Source organism: Telmatherina bonti (assembly GCF_933228915.1).
Source record: "Telmatherina bonti genome assembly, chromosome: 17".
Taxonomy (NCBI): domain Eukaryota; kingdom Metazoa; phylum Chordata; class Actinopteri; order Atheriniformes; family Telmatherinidae; genus Telmatherina; species Telmatherina bonti.
The window spans coordinates 38,814,382-38,833,772 of record NC_136615.1 but is presented as its reverse complement, the minus strand read 5'-3'; the positions used below and the strand labels follow the sequence as shown (position 1 = coordinate 38,833,772).

General features: G+C 50.7%; 1 protein-coding gene across 1 annotated transcript in view; it reads right to left on the bottom strand.

Moving 5' to 3' along the window:
- Positions 1-1,430: 1,430 nt before the first annotated feature.
- Positions 1,431-19,391, bottom strand: part of syk (spleen tyrosine kinase) — a gene marked incomplete at its 5' end in the record, with an annotated part of 41,886 nt that continues 23,925 nt past the window's right edge. The window contains 8 exons of the mRNA XM_079256419.1: positions 1,431-1,742; positions 1,830-1,942; positions 2,112-2,252; positions 6,650-6,839; positions 7,861-8,070; positions 8,973-9,135; positions 16,532-16,601; positions 16,748-16,804. Coding sequence (XP_079112545.1) covers positions 1,670-1,742; positions 1,830-1,942; positions 2,112-2,252; positions 6,650-6,839; positions 7,861-8,070; positions 8,973-9,135; positions 16,532-16,601; positions 16,748-16,804 — 1,017 coding nt within the window. The 3' untranslated portion in view covers positions 1,431-1,669. The remainder of the gene's footprint in view (positions 1,743-1,829; positions 1,943-2,111; positions 2,253-6,649; positions 6,840-7,860; positions 8,071-8,972; positions 9,136-16,531; positions 16,602-16,747; positions 16,805-19,391) is intronic.

The window sequence follows — 19,391 nt, the reverse complement described above, 5'->3', positions numbered from 1 at the left end:
TTTGCGTTGTTTGCGGTGTTTGCTGTGTTTGCAGTGTTTGTAGTGTTTGCAGTTGTTACTGTGTTTTTAGTGTTTGCAGTGTTTGTAGTGTTTGCAGTTTTTACAGTGTTTGCATTATTCATAGTGTTTGTAGTGTCTGAAATATTTGTAGTGTTTTCAGTTTTTACACTGTTTGTCGTGTTTGCAGTCTTTGTAGTATTTGCAGTGTTTGTAGTGTTTGCAGTGTTTACAGTGTTTCCATTGTTTGTGGCGTTTGTAGTGTTTGCAGTGTTTTTACAGTGTTTGCAGTTTGTACAGTATTTGTAGTGGTTGCAGTGTTTGTAGTGGTTGCAGTGTTTGCAATGTTTGTAGTGTTTGTAGTGTTTGCAGTCTTTGCAGTGTTTTTAGTCTTTGCAGTTTGTACAGTGTTTGTAGTGTTTGCAGTGTTTGTAGTCTTTGCAATGTTTGCAGTGTTTGTAGTGTTTGCAGTGTTTGTAGTCTTTGCAGTGTTTTTAGTCTTTGCAGTTTGTACAGTGTTTGTAGTGTTTGCAGTGTTTTTAGTCTTTGCAGTGTTTTTAGTCTTTGCAGTTTGTACAGTGTTTGCAGTGTTTGTAGTCTTTGCAATGTTTGCAGTGTTTGTAGTGTTTGCAATGTTTGCAGTGTTTGCAGTTTGTACAGTGTTTGTAGTGTTTGCAGTTTGTACAGTGTTTGTAGTCTTTGCAGTTTGTACAGTGTTTGTAGTGTTTGCAGTGTTTGTAGTCTTTGCAATGTTTGCAGTGTTTGTAGTGTTTGCAGTGTTTGTAGTCTTTGCAATGTTTGCAGTGTTTGCAGTTTGTACAGTGTTTGTAGTCTTTGCAGTTTGTACAGTGTTTGTAGTGTTTGCAGTGTTTGTAGTCTTTGCAGTGTTTTTAGTCTTTGCAGTTTGTACAGTTTTTGTAGTGTTTGCAGTGTTTGTAGTGTTTGCAGTTTGTACAGTGTTTGTAGTGTTTGCATTTTGTACAGTGTTTGTAGTGTTTGCAGTGTTTGATTGCTCCAAGATCAGCTAAACATCCGGTTTACCCGTTTTCCAGTGTTTCCATTATAAAGCGAAGGTGATCATAATCCATGCTGGTGGGAAAAACCATGAAGACGATGGTTGTAGAAGTAAAATTACATTCCATGTTTCATCTCTTTTCTGTGTGAAATAAACACAGAAAACTGATTTTATTCTCTGGTTTTATTCAGCTTCCAAACAAACAGCTGAAACATTAAATCATTAATAATCTCTCATAAATGTCGTATTGTTTACATTTAGGACAGAATATTAAAAGGGACAAAATACATGCAATGCACATACATCTTCAACCCACAACCAAAACGTTTTGTAAAACCTAAATAAAAACCAACATGTGATTTGTTGTTTATGTTCTGTTGGGAATAAAATATGACTTGATGAGGTTTATAAATCATTATATATGTCATTCTGGTTTTAATTATATTCTACACATCATATTATTTATGCAAATGGACAAACTTTAGTTTGACCAGATCAAGCTATTTTCTACACCATGTGGATCAAACAGCATCCTTCTGATTGTCGGCAGCCGCTCTTCTTCCTGAGTCCCAGCAGCCACTCAGCATGTCAAATGAATCAACAGTACTTTTCACAGCATCTGTAAGGTGTTCATATGCAGCAGATCCAACACAGGGATCACTGAGCAATGTCGTAGTAATACTCCCGCAATCTGGGCTCCACAACGGTGAATGCAGGCCTTTCCTCCACCCTGAAACACACGGAACACTGTGAATATCTTAAATAATAAAACGTCTGTTCTATCAGTGTGCCTTTTACTGGTCCAACTGACTCCTACTTGTAAGTCCAGCATGTCCTCATCAGGTCATACATCTCAGGTGGGCAGTTAGTGGGGGGGTCCAAGCGCTGTCCACTTTCAATCATCTGCATGACGTCATTTCCTTTCATTCCCTGGAAATTTATTAAGGCAAAAATAACACCTTAAGGAAGGAAGTGATATTTCTTAACATTATCATCATCATTATGGCCAAACAACACATTTAAAAAAAACATTTCTTTTGCAGCAGTTTTATTCCTTTTAATGTAAGACATGACTCAGGACACTGTTGCTTGATCGAACCTTATATGGCTTTTGGCCGTAGGAAAAGGCCTCCCACATGAGCACCCCAAAGCTCCACACATCACTCTTAGAGGAGAATTTGAAGTAGTTTATGCACTCTGGAGCATACCATTTCACCGGCCACTTCCCGTGTCTTTTGGCCTGGAGGACAAGAGCAACACAAAACACCAGCAGCTGTCATCTCTTTCATTTAGAAGCTGTCAAAAATGTTAACTTCTTCTTCACTATGTCTGTTTTTCTGCCTCTTGGATGAAATGACTTCTCCAAAAAAACAAAGTACATCTTCACATCTACAGGGCCGTATGTCTAACTGGGATTTTTACAGAAAGCTGAGATGTGAGATGATTACAAATGTGTTAGACTTCACATGTGTTACTGTGTCAGAGTAAAGTCACCCGGAGCACAGTAGAACATGTGAACGTTATCTCTATTCAGCAGACATAAACACCTTGGCACACCTTTCTCCACAAAGTCCCAAAACCTGGATGAGATCTTTGTCACTTGAAATCACCTTGATACGATGCTTTCAGCTTTTTTTTCCAGAATGTCCCAGGATGCATGGCTGCAGATATTTTACAGACTGAATTTGTCTTTGATCACAGCCGTGATCAAACGACTCCTGAATGAAAGCAGCTAGCTGCTAGCTGAGCAGCAACAGGCGGACATCAAAGCTCCCTGTCGTAGTAAGATTACGGAACAAGCAATTACACAGCTTCCTGACTCTAATGATGTCCACCAGTCATGTTTCCATCCACACCACAGTATGAGACCGCTCTAGTTAAGGTCTTCAGTGACATCTGATTGCGCAGACACATTTCAGTCCTGATTCTACGGGATCAACCAGAACATCTTACTAGATTTGTTAAAACACTGGCTAGAACACAACTTAACGGATTTGAGTCCTTTTTAAAAGACAGGTGTTATTTTATGTGTATTTGTTAGTATAAAATAATCTGTTAAGTTCCCAAGGCCCCATCTTTGGCCCACTGCTGTTCAACATCTACACCACAGGTGTCAAACTCAGGTCCATGAGGGGTTTTGTTGTCTCCATGCTCCATCCATCCATCTTCTGCCGCTTATCCGGGGTCGGGTTGCGGGGGCAGCAGCCTAAACAGGGAAGCCCAGACTTCCCTCTCCCCAGCCACATTTGCCAACTCTGCAGGGGGATCCCGAGGCGTTCCCAGGCCAGCCGAGAGATGTAATCCCTCCAGCGTGTCCTGGGTCTTCCCCGGGGTCTCCTCCCAGAGGGACGTGCCTGGAACACCTCATCAGGGAGGTCCAGGAGGCATCCTGACCAGATGCCCGAGCCACCTCAACTGGTTCCTCTCGATGCGGAGGAGCAGCGGCTCTACTCTGATCTCCTCCAGGATGACCGAGCTCCTCACCCTATCTCTAAGGGAGAGCCCGGCCACCCTGCGGAGGAAACTCATTTCAGCCGCCTGTATACGAGATCTGGTTCTTTCGGTCACGACCCACAGCTCATGACCATAGGTGAGGGTAGGAACGTAGATCGACTGGTAAATCGAGAGCTTCGCCTTATGGCTCAGCTCCTTCTTCACCACGACAGACCGGCGCAGAGTCCACATTACTGCAGACGCCGCACCGATCCGTCTGTCCATCTCACGCTCCATCCTTCCCTCACTCGTGAACAAGACCCCGAGATATTTAAACTCCTCCACTTGAGGCAGGACCTGACCCCCGACCCGGAGAGGGCAATCCACCCTATTCCGGCTGAGGACCATGGTCTCAGATTTGGAGGTGCTGATTCTCATCCCAGCCACTTCACACTCGGCCGCGAATCGCTCAAGTGAGAGCTGGAGATCACGACCAGATGAAGCCAACAGGACCACGTCATCTGCAAAAAGCAGGGACCCAATCCTGAGGCCACCAAGCCGGATCCCCTCAACACCTCGGCTGCACCTAGAAATTCTGTCCATATAAGTTATGAACAGAATCGGTGATAAAGGGCAGCCTTGGCGGAGTCCAACCCTCACCGGAAACGAATCCGACTTACTACCAGCAATGTGGACCAAGCTCTGACACCTGTCGTACAGGGACCGGATAGCTCGCACAAGGGGGTCCGGTACCCCATACTCCCGGAGTACCCCCCACAGGAGCCCCCGGGGGACACGGTCGAACGCCTTCTCCAGGTCCACAAAGCACATGTAGACTGGTTGGACAAACTCCCATGCCCCCTCCAGGACCCCAAAGAGGGTATAGAGCTGGTCCACTGTTCCACGACCAGGACGAAAACCACACTGCTCCTCCTCAATCCGGGATTCGACTATCCGGCGGACCCTCCTCTCCAGGACCCCTGAATAGACCTTACCAGGGAGGCTGAGGAGTGTGATTCCCCTGTAATTGGAACACACCCTCCGGTCCCCCTTCTTAAAAAGGGGGACCACCACCCCAGTCTGCCAGTCCAGCGGTACTGCCCCCGATGTCCACGCGATGCTGCAGAGGCGTGTCAGCCAGGACAGCCCCACAGCATCCAGAGCCTTAAGGAACTCCGGGCGGATCTCATCCACCCCCAGGGCCTTGCCGCCAAGGAGCTTTTTAACCACCTCAGCGACTTCAGCCCCAGAGATAGGAGAGTCCACCCCTGAGTCCCCCAGCTCTGCTTCCTCATCGGAAGACGTGTTTGTAGGATTGAGGAGGTCTTCGAAGTATTCCTTCCACCGACCCACTACGTCCCGAGTTGAGGTCAGCAGCTCCCCACCTCCACTGTACACAGTGTTGATGGAGCACTGCTTCCCCCTCCTGAGCCGCCGGATGGTGGACCAGAATCTCCTCGAAGCCGTCCGGAAGTCTTTCTCCATGGCCTCGCCGAACTCTTCCCATGCCCGAGTTTTTGCCTCGGCGACAGCCGAAGCCGCATGCCGCTTAGCCCGTCGGTACCCATCAGCTGCCTCCAGAGTCCCACAGGCCAAGAAGGCCCGATAGGACTCCTTCTTCAGCTTGACGGCATCCCTCACTGCTGGTGTCCACCAACGAGTCCTGGGATTACCGCCACTACAGGCACCAACGACCTTACAGCCACAGCTCCGGCCGGCCGCCTCAACAATAGAGGCACGGAACACAGCCCATTCAGACTCAATGTCCCCCGCCTCACCCGGGACATGGTTGAAGCTCTGCTGAAGGTGGGAGTTGAAGCTCGCTCTGACGGGGGACTCAGCCAGACGTTCCCAGCAGACCCTCACAACACGTTTGGGCCTGCCAGATCTGACCGGCTTCCTCCCCCACCATCTGAGCCAACTCACCACCAGGTGGTGATCAGTTGAAGCTCCGCCCCCCTCTTCACCCGAGTGTCCAAGGCATGTGGCCGCAGGTCCGACGATACGACTACAAAATCGATCATTGAACTGCGACCCAGGGAATCCTGATGCCAGGTGTACATATGGACACTCTTATACTGGAACATGGTGTTCGTTATAGACAATCCATGACGAGCACAGAAGTCCAATAACAAAACACCATTTGGGTTCAGAGGGGGGGGACCATGCCTCCCAATCACTCCCCTCCAGGTCTCACTGTCATTGCCCACGTGAGCATTGAAGTCCCCCAGCAGAACAATGGAGTCCCCAGAAGGAGCACCCTCCAGCACTCCCTCCAAGGACTCCAGAAAGGGTGGGTACTCTGAACTGCTGTTCGGTGCATAAGCACAGACAACAGTCAGGACCCGTCCCCCCACCCGGAGGCGGAGGGAAACTACCCTTTCATCCACCAGGGTAAACCCCAACGTGCAGGCACCAAGCTGGGGGCTGATGAGAATGCCCACACCTGCTCGGCGCCTCTCACCATGAGCAACTCCAGAGTGGAAGAAGGTCCAGCCCCTCTCGAGGGTTCTGGTTCCAGAGCCCAAGCCATGCGTCGAGGTGAGTCCAACTATATCTAGTCAGAACCGCTCAACCTCGCGCACAAACTCAGGCTCCTTCCCCACCAGAGAGGTGACGTTCCACGTCCCTAGAGCCTTCAGCTTCTGCAGCCGGGGATCGGACCGCCAGGGTCCCCGCCCCTTGCTGCCGCCCAGCTCACACTGCACCCGACCCCTACGGCTCCTCCTGCAGATGGTGAGCCGACGGGAGGTGAGGTCTCCATGCTCTAAAACACCTTAATAAATAGGTTGACAAGATGTTGCTGAATCTATTTGATTTGAATCAGGTGTGTTGATGGAGGGAAACAATGAAAAGCTGCCGGATACCGGCCCTCGAGGACTGGAGTTTGACACCCCTGATCCACGGTCCCACTCACATCCGACCTGTTTAGATTGGATATAGCTTCCTTGTGAGATGGTTATGTAAATTTGTGCGTCAACATCAGAGCTACAGTAACATATTTAGTTGTTTTTCATCGTTTGAGCAAATGGGACCGTGTAGATACTGAACAGCCAGGGTCAAAATCACTCAGATTTATGGTTAACTTTAGACATAAAGCAGTTTGTGTTTTTTGAATCAGTTCAGTGCTGGCTGAAAAAATATTTCCTGCCATTTATACTTTAATGGGCTCCAGTATTTCCTGAATGTCCCTTTGGGAGTTACCTTGTAGTAGTTCTGCTCTTCAGCCACTGCTTTGGACAGACCAAAGTCACTGATCTTTGCATAATGCTGCGTGACCAGCAGGACATTTCTGGCTGCCAGGTCTCTGTGGACAAAGTTATGCTCCTCCAGGTACTTCATCCCCATGGACACCTGATGGACCAGCTCTGTGATGTTCTTTAAGGATGTTTGCCTGTGGAAAATCACATGGTCATGATCATTTAATGTCCTCATATTTTATTAGTACAAAAGTTTAAGAGTCATTCACCAACCCCTGCTTAGTTACACACAGCCAAAACAACAGCTTGGTCGGTCAAATTAAAGCGGTTTGTGTTTAACTAGAGGATCTGTTCAAGGTGGTTTAAACATCTGCATGCTTCTGGTTGCCTCCTTTCCATGTATACCTGGCTGGTAGGAGAGTCTGGAAGATCCAGAACATGCTGAAGGGATCACACACCACTCTTCCATAACAAAAAGACCCCACCTGGATTGACTAAGCTGTTAGGTCAAATCCTCCTATTGGATGATTTATGCAGGGTCTCTCAGCTGCAACAGGTTTTTTAGGCCCAACTAATGCAATGAGCAGCTTCTCATGTGGAAACAAACCCTTTGTTTCAGAAGGGTCAGATAATCTGTATCACGCAGAGACAACATCTAAGAAGATGCTGAAACTACTAAAGCAGGATTAAAACCTGTCCAGTCTATCGCTAAAAACTGGAAGGATAGTGGGGAACTATCATCTTGCAGGTAGAAATGATGTGGAAAATAAAGATAAGTCAAGGTACTGGGACTGAACAGCTGTGGAGCCGTAAGAAACCCACTAATCAGTAAAGACAGCGGGTGAAAAATGCTTCAGTTTGCTAGGAGGTATAAAGACTGGACTCTGGAGCTGGAAGAAGGATGATCTGGTCTGATGGGTCTAATTTCGCTCTGTTCCAGAGTGATGGAAGCATCAGGGTAAAAACAGAGGCAGATGAAGTGACGCAGACATCATGCCTTGTGTCTACAGTACAAGCCTGTGGGGGCCGTCTATGATCTGGGGTTGCTGCTGGTGGTCCGGTCTAGGATCAGGATCAGCTGACTAGCTCATTGTCCTGAATGAGCAGGTCATTACATCTTCCTCTGGGATTCATGGGGCTCAAATTGGACACCACAGAGTCCAGATCTGAACCCTAAATCACCCATCATCCATCCATCCATCCATGGTTACATACTTGTTTTTCTGCAGGAACTTGTTGAGGGGTCCAAGCTCAGCCAGCTCCATGACTAGCATGAGGTTCTCTGCCTCACAGATGCCAATCATTCGGACAATGTAAGGATTATCAAGCTGCTGCATGACGTTGGCTTCTCTCAGCATTTCCTCACGCACTGACAGGTTGTTGTCGTCATTCTTCAGGATTTTCACTGCAACTGTTTTCTTTGTTCTGGAACACAGGAAGGTCTGTATTTATTATCTTTATCTCAGGTGTATTATGTGGTTCTGTGTACCACTGCTGGTGACACTGAGCAGCATTGTTTGATCAGGAAGAGAAATAAACTGTCAGGCCACTGATTTATTGATTGATTGTATAAGTTGTATAAGTTGGGAGCGCAATGAACATATTCATTTTAAAAAGGGCAGCAATACTGAAATGAATTTGAACTTTTTAACTTGTATTTCTATGAGGATATTGTTCAACAAGTTGTCAGTGGGAAGGCGTTAACGGTGGTTTTTCTTCTTCTTCAGTCATGTTGCTAACATTTGGTTCCGCATTTTTTTGTTGAAAACAGATCATGGATTTCCCTCTTTGGTTAGTCTTTTACACATATCAATAAAATCAGCATCTTAGTTCCAAAAACAGTCAACAAAAATGGTACAAATCAGAAACAACTGGAGGTGGATTTGACAACTTACTGGTTTAACTAGGAACGGGTCAGTAACATGACAGGGTATAAAGGAGCATTCCAGAGTCTCTCAGATGGAAAGATGGACAGAGCTTCACCAATCTGGGGCAACTGGATCTAAAAATTCTGAAAATGTTGCTCAGACTGTGAAGATCCACCACCATATCATGAGAAGGAATCTCTGTATGGGACAAGGCTGGATGCTGGTGATATGTAGAATTAGTAACAGACATGATTCTCTACTGGAAGTCACTGCATGGACTCAGGACGGCTTCCAGAAGTTACTGTCTAGGAACACTGCTCACCCTGAAATCCTGTAGTTGTGTCAGATGACTGAGATAAGTGGGAGAAATATATTTAGTATTTTTGCAATTAAATATGTTTTGTCTTCTATCTGAGTGTCACGGCTCTTTTATGTTTGTAATACTTTGATGAAGCATACTTTCTCATTATGTAGATGCCTTTCATAACAGTGCCAAAGTTTCCAGAGCCCAGTTCTCCATCCTCCAAAATGAGCTGGTTCCGATCCACAGTGGAGCTCCTCAGTTCATCTGGATCTGCATAAGGACTCTCGTAGACCCCTGTGTCCATCGGCATTGCCTCCACTGAAGAAAAATGAAAACATGACAAAAGAGGAGGACACAATAAACCACTAAAACAAAAAGAAAACAATGCAAAGGTCAGCTTAAAAAGAAGGTAACTCAATTCACTTTAAAATGAACCACAGATTTATTTGTTGACCCTTAAAACTCCACGCCATTTTTACCATGCTGCTTCATTCAGTCATTTTCCATACCAGTCCAAGTGTTGGAGGCAAGAGGCTGGGTACATCCCGTATAGATCGCCAGTCCATGACAGGACTAACAGCAAGGGACAAAATAACATTCATCCCTAGGGAGAATGTAGAGTTTTCAGTTAACCCAGCATGCATGTCCAGAAAAGCCGGGGCTACAGCTCCCTCCATGAATGAGACCCAGTTACCATCACGGTGGCAGATATCCAGCATAGACTCTCAGGTATCAAGAACTGGTCAACGCGTGACCCTGATATGATCCATGCCTACTGGCTAAAGAGGCTGATTTCACTCCATGAATGTCTAGTAGCACAAATGAACCAACTCCTGAGGGATGTGACTCACCCAGAATGGCTGACCAACAGTCCTGACACTGAGAAACCTCCACAGTCCCATCCAACTACCAGCCAGTAACCTGCCTCTTCACAACCAGGAAGCTCCTGTCAGGCATCATAGCGGCTAAGGTAAGTGGGCACATGGATCAATACATGGCGGAGACACAGAAAGGCATTAGCAGAGGAACCAGAGGAGCCAAACACCAGCTACTGGTTGACATCTGCATTTGGAGTTCTACTCCAAATGAAAGTGGAAAAACACACTACAGGCTGATCCAACTTTGATGAAGTCAGAATGAGGCTCAGTAGTGTGTGTGGCCTCCGCGTGCCTGTATGACCTCCCTACAACGCCTGGGCATGCTCCTGATGAGGCGGTGGATGTTCTCCTGAGGGATCTCCTCCCAGACCTGGACTAAAGCATCCGCCAACTCCTGGACAGTCTGTGGTGCAACTTGGCGTTGGTGGATGGAGCGAGACATGATGTCCCAGATGTGCTCAGCTGGATCCAGGTCTGGGGAACGGGCGGGCCGGTCCATAACATCAATGCCTTGGTGTTGCAGGAACTGCTGACACACTCCAGCCACATGAGGTCTAGCATTGTCTTGCATTAGGAGGAACCCAGGGCCAACCGCACCAGCATATGGTCCCACAAGGGGTCTGAGGATCTCATCTCGGTACCTAATGGCAGTCAGGCTACCTCTGGCGAGCACATGGAGGGCTGTGCGGCCCTCCAAAGAAATGCCCCCCCCACACCATTACTGACCCACTGCCAAACCGGTCCTGCTGGAGGATGTTGCAGGCAGCAGAACGTTCTCCACGGCGTCTCCAGACTCTGTCACATCTGCCACATGTGCTCAGTGTGAACCTGCTTCCATCTGTGAAGAGCTCAGGGCGCCAGTGGAGAATTTGCCAATCTTTGTCATGATGTGGTTTGTGCTGTGCCTTAGTTTCAGGTTTCCTGTTTTATTTCGTAGTTTTTCCTGTTTGGTTCTCTTGTTTGTTGTTTATCTTTATTGATTTCCTGTTCATTGAGTTCACCTGGTCTTGTTTTAGTTCATTCAGTACACCTGTTTGGTTCCCCAGTGTATTTATACCCCTCAGTTTCAGTTCTTGGTTGCGGGATCATTTTGTTTGTTTGGTTGTTTGTTAGTCCTCTGGGTTCCTCCCGTGGAAAATAAGTTAGTCTCGAACCTGCATCCCTGTTCCCTCATCTCTGCGTTTGAGTCCACTCCTTCACCATCCCCACCGCCCGTCGTGACAGGATGATCCAGCCAGACGCGGACCCAGCGGAGAAAATCACCCCATACAAGTTCTTCTGCAGACACGCTGCAATGAACTCCCCAAGCCATGGTAAGCCAGCACCCAGTCCGTACTGGGGGTCCAGACTGGCTATTTGGTCTCCTCCATCTCTTGGGCTGACATGGACTGCAGCGATGGCCAGGAGGAGGCGGGACTGCAAGCAACTTTGCTCCCCTTTGCCTCCTGCTCCGAGTCCCACGCTTCCAGTGTCCCCTCCTGCTCCTAGTCCCACGCTTCCAGTGCCCCCTCCTGCTCCTAGTCCCACGCTTCCAGTGCCCCCTCCTGCTCCTAGTCCCACGCTTCCAGTGTCCCCTCCTGCTCCGAGTCCCACGCTTCCAGTGTCCCCTCCTGCTCCGAGTCCCACGCTTCCAGTGTCCCCTCCTGCTCCGAGTCCCACGCTTCCAGTGCCCCCTCCTGCTCCGAGTCCCACGCTTCCAGTGTCCCCTCCTGCTCCTAGTCCCACGCTTCCAGTGTCCCCTCCTGCTCCGAGTCCCACGCTTCCAGTGCCCCCTCCTGCTCCGAGTCCCACGCTTCCAGTGTCCCCTCCTGCTCCGAGTCCCACGCTTCCAGTGTCCCCTCCTGCTCCGAGTCCCACGCTTCCAGTGCCCCCTCCTGCTCCGAGTCCCACGCTTCCAGTGTCCCCTCCTGCTCCTAGTCCCACGCTTCCAGTGTCCCCTCCTGCTCCGAGTCCCACGCTTCCAGTGTCCCCTCCTGCTCCGAGTCCCACGCTTCCAGTGTCCCCTCCTGCTCCGAGTCCCACGCTTCCAGTGCCCCCTCCTGCTCCGAGTCCCACGCTTCCAGTGTCCCCTCCTGCTCCGAGTCCCACGCTTCCAGTGTCCCCTCCTGCTCCGAGTCCCACGCTTCCAGTGTCCCCTCCTGCTCCGAGTCCCACGCTTCCAGTGCCCCCTCCTGCTCCTAGTCCCACGCTTCCAGTGCCCCCTCCTGCTCCTAGTCCCACGCTTCCAGTGCCCCCTCCTGCTCCTAGTCCCACGCTTCCAGTGCCCCCTCCTGCTCCTAGTCCCACGCTTCCAGTGTCCCCTCCTGCTCCGAGTCCCACGCTTCCAGTGTCCCCTCCTGCTCCGAGTCCCACGCTTCCAGTGTCCCCTCCTGCTCCGAGTCCCACGCTTCCAGTGTCCCCTCCTGCTCCTAGTCCCACGCTTCCAGTGTCCCCTCCTGCTCCGAGTCCCACGCTTCCAGTGTCCCCTCCTGCTCCGAGTCCCACGCTTCCAGTGCCCCCTCCTGCTCCGAGTCCCACGCTTCCAGTGCCCCCTCCTGCTCCGAGTCCCACGCTTCCAGTGCCCCCTCCTGCTCCGAGTCCCACGCTTCCAGTGCCCCCTCCTGCTCCGAGTCCCACGCTTCCAGTGCCCCCTCCTGCTCCGAGTCCCACGCTTCCAGTGCCCCCTCCTGCTCCGAGTCCCACGCTTCCAGTGCCCCCTCCTGCTCCGAGTCCCACGCTTCCAGTGCCCCCTCCTGCTCCGAGTCCCACGCTTCCAGTGCCCCCTCCTGCTCCGAGTCCCACGCTTCCAGTGTCCCCTCCTGCTCCGAGTCCCACGCTTCCAGTGTCCCCTCCTGCTCCGAGTCCCACGCTTCCAGTGTCCCCTCCTGCTCCGAGTCCCACGCTTCCAGTGTCCCCTCCTGCTCCGAGTCCCACGCTTCCAGTGTCCCCTCCTGCTCCGAGTCCCACGCTTCCAGTGTCCCCTCCTGCTCCGAGTCCCACGCTTCCAGTGTCCCCTCCTGCTCCTAGTCCCACGCTTCCAGTGTCCCCTCCTGCTCCTAGTCCCACGCTTCCAGTGTCCCCTCTTGCTCCTAGTCCCACGCTTCCAGTGTCCCCTCTTGCTCCTAGTCCCACGCTTCCAGTGTCCCCTCTTGCTCCTAGTCCCACGCTTCCAGTGTCCCCTCCTGCTCCTAGTCCCACGCTTCCAGTGTCCCCTCCTGCTCCGAGTCCCACGCTTCCAGTGTCCCCTCTTGCTCCGAGTCCCACGCTTCCAGTGTCCCCTCCTGCTCCGAGTCCCACGCTTCCAGTGTCCCCTCCTGCTCCGAGTCCCACGCTTCCAGTGTCCCCTCCTGCTCCGAGTCCCACGCTTCCAGTGCCCCCTCCTGCTCCGAGTCCCACGCTTCCAGTGTCCCCTCCTGCTCCTAGTCCCACGCTTCCAGTGTCCCCTCCTGCTCCTAGTCCCACGCTTCCAGTGTCCCCTCCTGCTCCTAGTCCCACGCTTCCAGTGTCCCCTCCTGCTCCTAGTCCCACGCTTCCAGTGTCCCCGCCTGCGTCCCAGCCCTGGTCCACACCTCTGGCGCTGCAGACTCCCACGCCAGCACCCAGATCCCATCCTCCTCCCCAGTGCCCGACGAGGAGGTCGCTCCTTCTCCTCCGTCTCCAGTGCCCGACGAGGACGTCGCTCCTTCTCCGTCTCCAGTGCCCGACGAGGACGTCGCTCCTTCTCCGTCTCCAGTGCCCGACGAGGACGTCGCTCCTTCTCCTCCGTCTCCAGTGCCCGACGAGGACGTCGCTCCTTCTCCTCCGTCTCCAGTGCCCGACGAGGACGTCGCTCCTTCTCCTCCGTCTCCAGTGCCCGACGAGGACGTCGCTCCTTCTCCTCCGTCTCCAGTGCCCGACGAGGACGTCGCTCCTTCTCCTCCGTCTCCAGTGCCCGACGAGGACGTCGCTCCTTCTCCTCCGTCTCCAGTGCCCGACGAGGACGTCGCTCCTTCTCCTCCGTCTCCAGTGCCCGACGAGGACGTCGCTCCTTCTCCTCCGTCTCCAGTGCCCGACGAGGACGTCGCTCCTTCTCCTCCGTCTCCAGTGCCCGACGAGGACGTCGCTCCTTCTCCTCCGTCTCCAGTGCCCGACGAGGACGTCGCTCCTTCTCCTCCGTCTCCAGTGCCCGACGAGGACGTCGCTCCTTCTCCTCCGTCTCCAGTGCCCGACGAGGACGTCGCTCCTTCTCCTCCGTCTCCAGTGCCCGACGAGGACGTCGCTCCTTCTCCTCCGTCTCCAGTGCCCGACGAGGACGTCGCTCCTTCTCCTCCGTCTCCAGTGCCCGACGAGGACGTCGCTCCTTCTCCTCCGTCTCCAGTGCCCGACGAGGACGTCGCTCCTTCTCCTCCGTCTCCAGTGCCCGACGAGGACGTCGCTCCTTCTCCTCCGTCTCCAGTGCGCGGCGAGGAGGTCGCTCCTTCTCCTCCGTCTCCAGTGCGCGGCGAGGAGGTCGCTCCTTCTCCTCCGTCTCCAGTGCCCGACGAGGACGTCGCTCCTTCTCCTCCGTCCCCAGTGCCCGACGAGGAGGTCGCTCCTTCTCCTCCGTCCCCAGTGCCCGACGAGGAGGTCGCTCCTTCTCCTCCGTCCCCAGTGCCCGACGAGGACGTCGCTCCTTCTCCTCCGTCCCCAGTGCCCGACGAGGACGTCGCTCCTTCTCCTCCGTCTCCAGTGCCCGACGAGGACGTCGCTCCTTCTCCTCCGTCTCCAGTGCCCGACGAGGACGTCGCTCCTTCTCCTCCGTCCCCAGTGCCCGACGAGGACGTCGCTCCTTCTCCTCCGTCCCCAGTGCCCGACGAGGACGTCGCTCCTTCTCCTCCGTCTCCAGTGCCCGACGAGGACGTCGCTCCTTCTCCTCCGTCTCCAGTGCGCGGCGAGGACGTCGCTCCTTCTCCTCCGTCTCCAGTGCCCGACGAGGAGGTCGCTCCTTCTCCTCCGTCTCCAGTGCCCGACGAGGAGGTCGCTCCTTCTCCTCCGTCCCCAGTGTCCGGCGAGGAGGAGGTCGCTCCTTCTCCTCCGTCTCCAGTGTCCGGCGAGGAGGAGGTCGCTCCTTCTCCTCCGTCCCCAGTGCCCGACGAGGAGGTCGCTCCTTCTCCTCCGTCTCCAGTGCCCGACGAGGACGTCGCTCCTTCTCCTCCGTCCCCAGTGCCCGACGAGGAGGTCGCTCCTTCTCCTCCGTCTCCAGTGCCCGACGAGGACGTCGCTCCTTCTCCTCCGTCTCCAGTGCCCGACGAGGAGGTCGCTCCTTCTCCTCCGTCTCCAGTGCCCGACGAGGAGGTCGCTCCTTCTCCTCCGTCTCCAGTGCCCGACGAGGAGGTCGCTCCTTCTTCTGCGTCCCCAGTGCCCGACGAGGACGTCGCTCCTTCTCCTCCGTCTCCAGTGCCCGACGAGGAGGTCGCTCCTTCTCCTCCGTCTCCAGTGCCCGACGAGGAGGTCGCTCCTTCTCCTCCGTCTCCAGTGCCCGACGAGGAGGTCGCTCCTTCTCCTCCGTCTCCAGTGCCCGACGAGGACGTCGCTCCTTCTCCTCCGTCTCCAGTGCCCGACGAGGAGGTCGCTCCTTCTCCTCCGTCTCCAGTGCCCGACGAGGAGGTCGCTCCTTCTCCTCCGTCTCCAGTGCCCGACGAGGAGGTCGCTCCTTCTTCTGCGTCCCCTGTGTCCGAGGAGGTCGCTCCTTCTCCTCTGTCTAAAGTGCCCATCGAGGAGGTCGCTCCTTCTCCTCCATCCCCAGTGCCCGACGAGGAGGTTGCTCCTTCTCCTCCGTCTAAAGTGCCCATCGAGGAGGTCGCTCCTTCTCCTCCATCCCCAGTGCCCAATGAGGAGGATCCTGAGCCAGGCCTGCCCCCGTCGTTCCAGCCTCCCGGCTGTTCTCCTGGACTATGCCGCTTTGGGTTCCTGGCAGTTGTTTCGCCCTGGCTTGTCACCCTCCCACGGCCTCCTCCACGTCTCCTGATGTACTGGCCTGTCTCCTGGTAGCGCCTCCATGCTCTGGACTCTACGCTGACAGACACAGCAAACCTTCTTGCCACAGCTGGCATTGATGTGCCATCCTGGATGAGCTGCACTACCTGAGCCACTTGTGTGGGTTGTAGACTCCGTCTCATGCTACCACTAGAGTGAAAGCACCGCCAGCATTCAGACCAAAACATCATCCAGAAAGCATCGGAACTGAGAAGTGGTCTGTGGTCACCACCTGCAGAACCACTCCTTTATTGGGTGGGTCTTGCCAGTTACCTATAATTTCCACCTGTTGTCTTTTCCATTTGCACAACAGCAGGTGGAACTGATTGTCAATCAGTGTTGCTTCCTAAGTGGACAGTTCCATTTCACAGAAGTCTGGTTGACTTGGAGTTACAGAGTGTTGTTTAAGTGTTCCCTTTATTATACATATATATATATAATATATATGGCATTTGGCTTCAGGGTTAAAGCTGTTTCATTGGTGGATTGTTTGTTAGGAAGTGTCTTCATCATCATGTCCAGGTGAAAATAGAGGTCTCTTTGCAACATGGTAGTGATGGTGATGAAGATGTGATGAATAATGGTGTTATCATGGATCATTGTGGACTTACCATCTAGAGTTTCTGCATAAACACTACATGTTGTGTCTGGACTGTAAATGTCTTGGATGGGATAGAAATTCCTGGAAAACTTTTGTAAATCCCTTAAAGGGTCAGATATCCACCACAGAGTTACACCCCAGCACCTCCATCTCCACAGGAACAAAACAGACTTCAGAAAGATCTGTGAAGGTGCAGAGCAACTTGGATGGAATATAAACAGCTCTCAGTAATTAGCAACACAAAGACATGTAAAGAATGTACCTTTATTGGATACCTGGGTCATTACAGGTCCATACGGGTTCTGATGAGCTTTGGAAGGTTGTCTGCGGTTCTGTTGAAAAAACACATACACTGCATGTATGAACCTGTATGTCAACACATGCACCAAGGAAGTCTAGCTGATGCCTCGGCAGCATCTTATGGGGATGCTGGAAATGAATAAACAAATAAATAAACATGCTGTCTGTAAAAACGTACCCTGCTAGATGTGGAACCAGGTCTGAACATGGAGAGAAGTCCATCTGCTGCACTTTGCTGGGAATCAGAAAATCAGAAAAACTGTTAGAAGTTTCAGCATCACCCCAGAAGATTCAGGATTCAGGTTGATGTCCAGTTTTTCCTGATCATCCTCTGTTTGGACTCTGGGGTTAGATTTGACATTCAGCAGTAAGGTTTTGGAATAAATATTAAATTTAATAGGAATCCAGTGAGGGGAAACAAGCACAGTGGTGACTAGATTGTATTTTTTGTGGAGAATTTTAAATTAACGAGAAAAGACAAAATCTGCAGAACTCTTTATTAGTCAGCAGCTGACTGAACACCACGTTTGACCTAAACTTAAACATCTAACCATAGGTTAGGATCAAATATTTTAATCTCAGCAGTTTGAGTGATTTTATCTGAACAATTGACACGAAAAAATGGAAGTGATAGAATTTGGGGATTAATTAAAATGACTCATCCAGCTGATCTGTGGGTTTTATCAGCAGGTACAGTTGAGTGTCAGCAGCAAGGTATAAGCAGTCTACACTAAGTATTCCCAATTCTAAACCCCTGTGATGCTGCTTTTACAATTACAAACGTCCGAACCCTAACTCCGTGTGCTATACTGGTGCAGTTAGCCATCAGCTGTGTTAGCTTTAAACATAATAAAGATCTATGCACATATGTCTAGGAGCCTGTCTCCCACTAGTCTGTGTGTCCGTACTGGTTTAGTCATGTCATAACCCTTCTTCCCTGAAACCTAATAGCAGAAAATATGTGACAATGAACAAATATACTGATGGATTTTTCAGGTGAGCGAAATAGAGTAGTTTTACATGTCACTTTTTCTGAAACAATGTTTTTCTTAGCTACTTTTATTGTGCTTTTTTTTTTTCTAAATTTCAGAGTATACCCACTTCATGAGGGACCACGGCACCACTGGTCAGCATCATAAAACTGTTGTCACCTGCACTAAGATAAAACTGTACCGAGCAAATCTGAATAACGTTGAATAAAAATGTAGGATGTAAAATCCCAAATACCTGCCAGGGATGTATCTATGTATGTGAATGTTGTGAACAACAATGGCCTATATGGGACAAGAAAATCGTCACCAGACAGAGTTCAGATATTCCAAATAAAGGACAGGGGCCAGAAATTGTCCACAGTATCTAACTTTGGAAAAAACATATTTTTGATGCTCAAAGAAGAAAGTTAAAAAAGAAAAGAAAGAAATGCCATATAATAAAGTAAATATCATGGTTGCAGCAATATGAGTGTGTACATCTGCATTGTTGCACCGATTTTTCCCCATTTTTGTGTTTAGAGTTTTCCCTGTGAACTCTTTGTTCTGCTACAAAATCTGATGTTTTCTACGTGGAGCTTCTCTCATTGTCTGGTGGATGCATAAAAATGTCAAATGTTATCCTTTTGTTAAAGATAATATATCTTTGGTTCAAGAGACTCAGAGACAGAGGGCATGACCTGCAGCAAAGGGCTTCAGGCTGGGAATCGAACGTGTGGCAGCTGCGGTCTCTGTTCATGAGCCGGCTGCTCAGCCAGTTGGCTCAAAGCTGGGATCAACAACTTTGGACTTACAGGCTAAATTATCAGTCATTAACAGACTTGTGGGCAATAAGTTACAGGAGAACCATTTTATTAGAGCTAAATGTTAACATGTAAAACCTGCAGGCCGCTGAGGACTCTGAGAGTCCCAATACAACAATCTCTGTCTGTCTGAATCTTAAATGACAAAATTCAGAATCATTCAGGTCTGTATAGACATCTTATTCAGCCTTTACACACCAGTACCTAGGTGAATAAAGAAATTGTAAACATTTTAGTTTTTTGTGTATCTATCCTAAGTGTGATGCAAAGTTGTGGATAAATTTCAAAGATTGTAAAACATCTAGCACGGAGTCAAAAACAAGAATGGATTCCACATCAGGTCGTAACAATACTGTCCTGATTCTGCAAAAGAAAAGAAGAGGCTCTGGGTGCATCCTATTCTGTTTTCTGTTGGACAATCTGAGGATCTGTTTCAGCAGCTAGCGGCTAGCTTAAAGAGGAAGGAAAAATGAAAACAACTGGCAAAGCACTCAGCGCAAACCTCCGCCAAGCACAATGTTGAAGAATCCTTTAAAAAACTTCTGGATCCAAACAGTGATCCGGATCACCACCAAAATTAAATCAGTTCTTCCTTTTCACATTTCCAACAACTCCTAAAAATTTTATAAAAATCCACCCGTAACTCTGAGTTATCTGGAACACAAACAGACAAACGGCGGGTAAAACGTGACCTCCGTGGTGGAGGTTATGATCCATAGTTTTTTCATTCGTCACACTTATGCGCATTGTGAGCTCCTGCTGCAGTGCATCGTGGTCTGTATTGACCAGTCTAGTGACCATCGATGCTCACTGCTTTTCAAGATGCATTGTGGGTCATTTTGAGTGCACTACTTTTATCTCTCCAGACATTCGGACAACCCTATAAAATGGCGTGAGCACCATACAGGACACTGTGCAGGGAGGCGGGCGGACATTGGGACACGGCCTTGGTCACGGTGATGCCATGTTTAAACGACCAGCTCTGGGAATGCAATACGCCTTCTCTGATTGGTCAATTGTGTATCTGTCA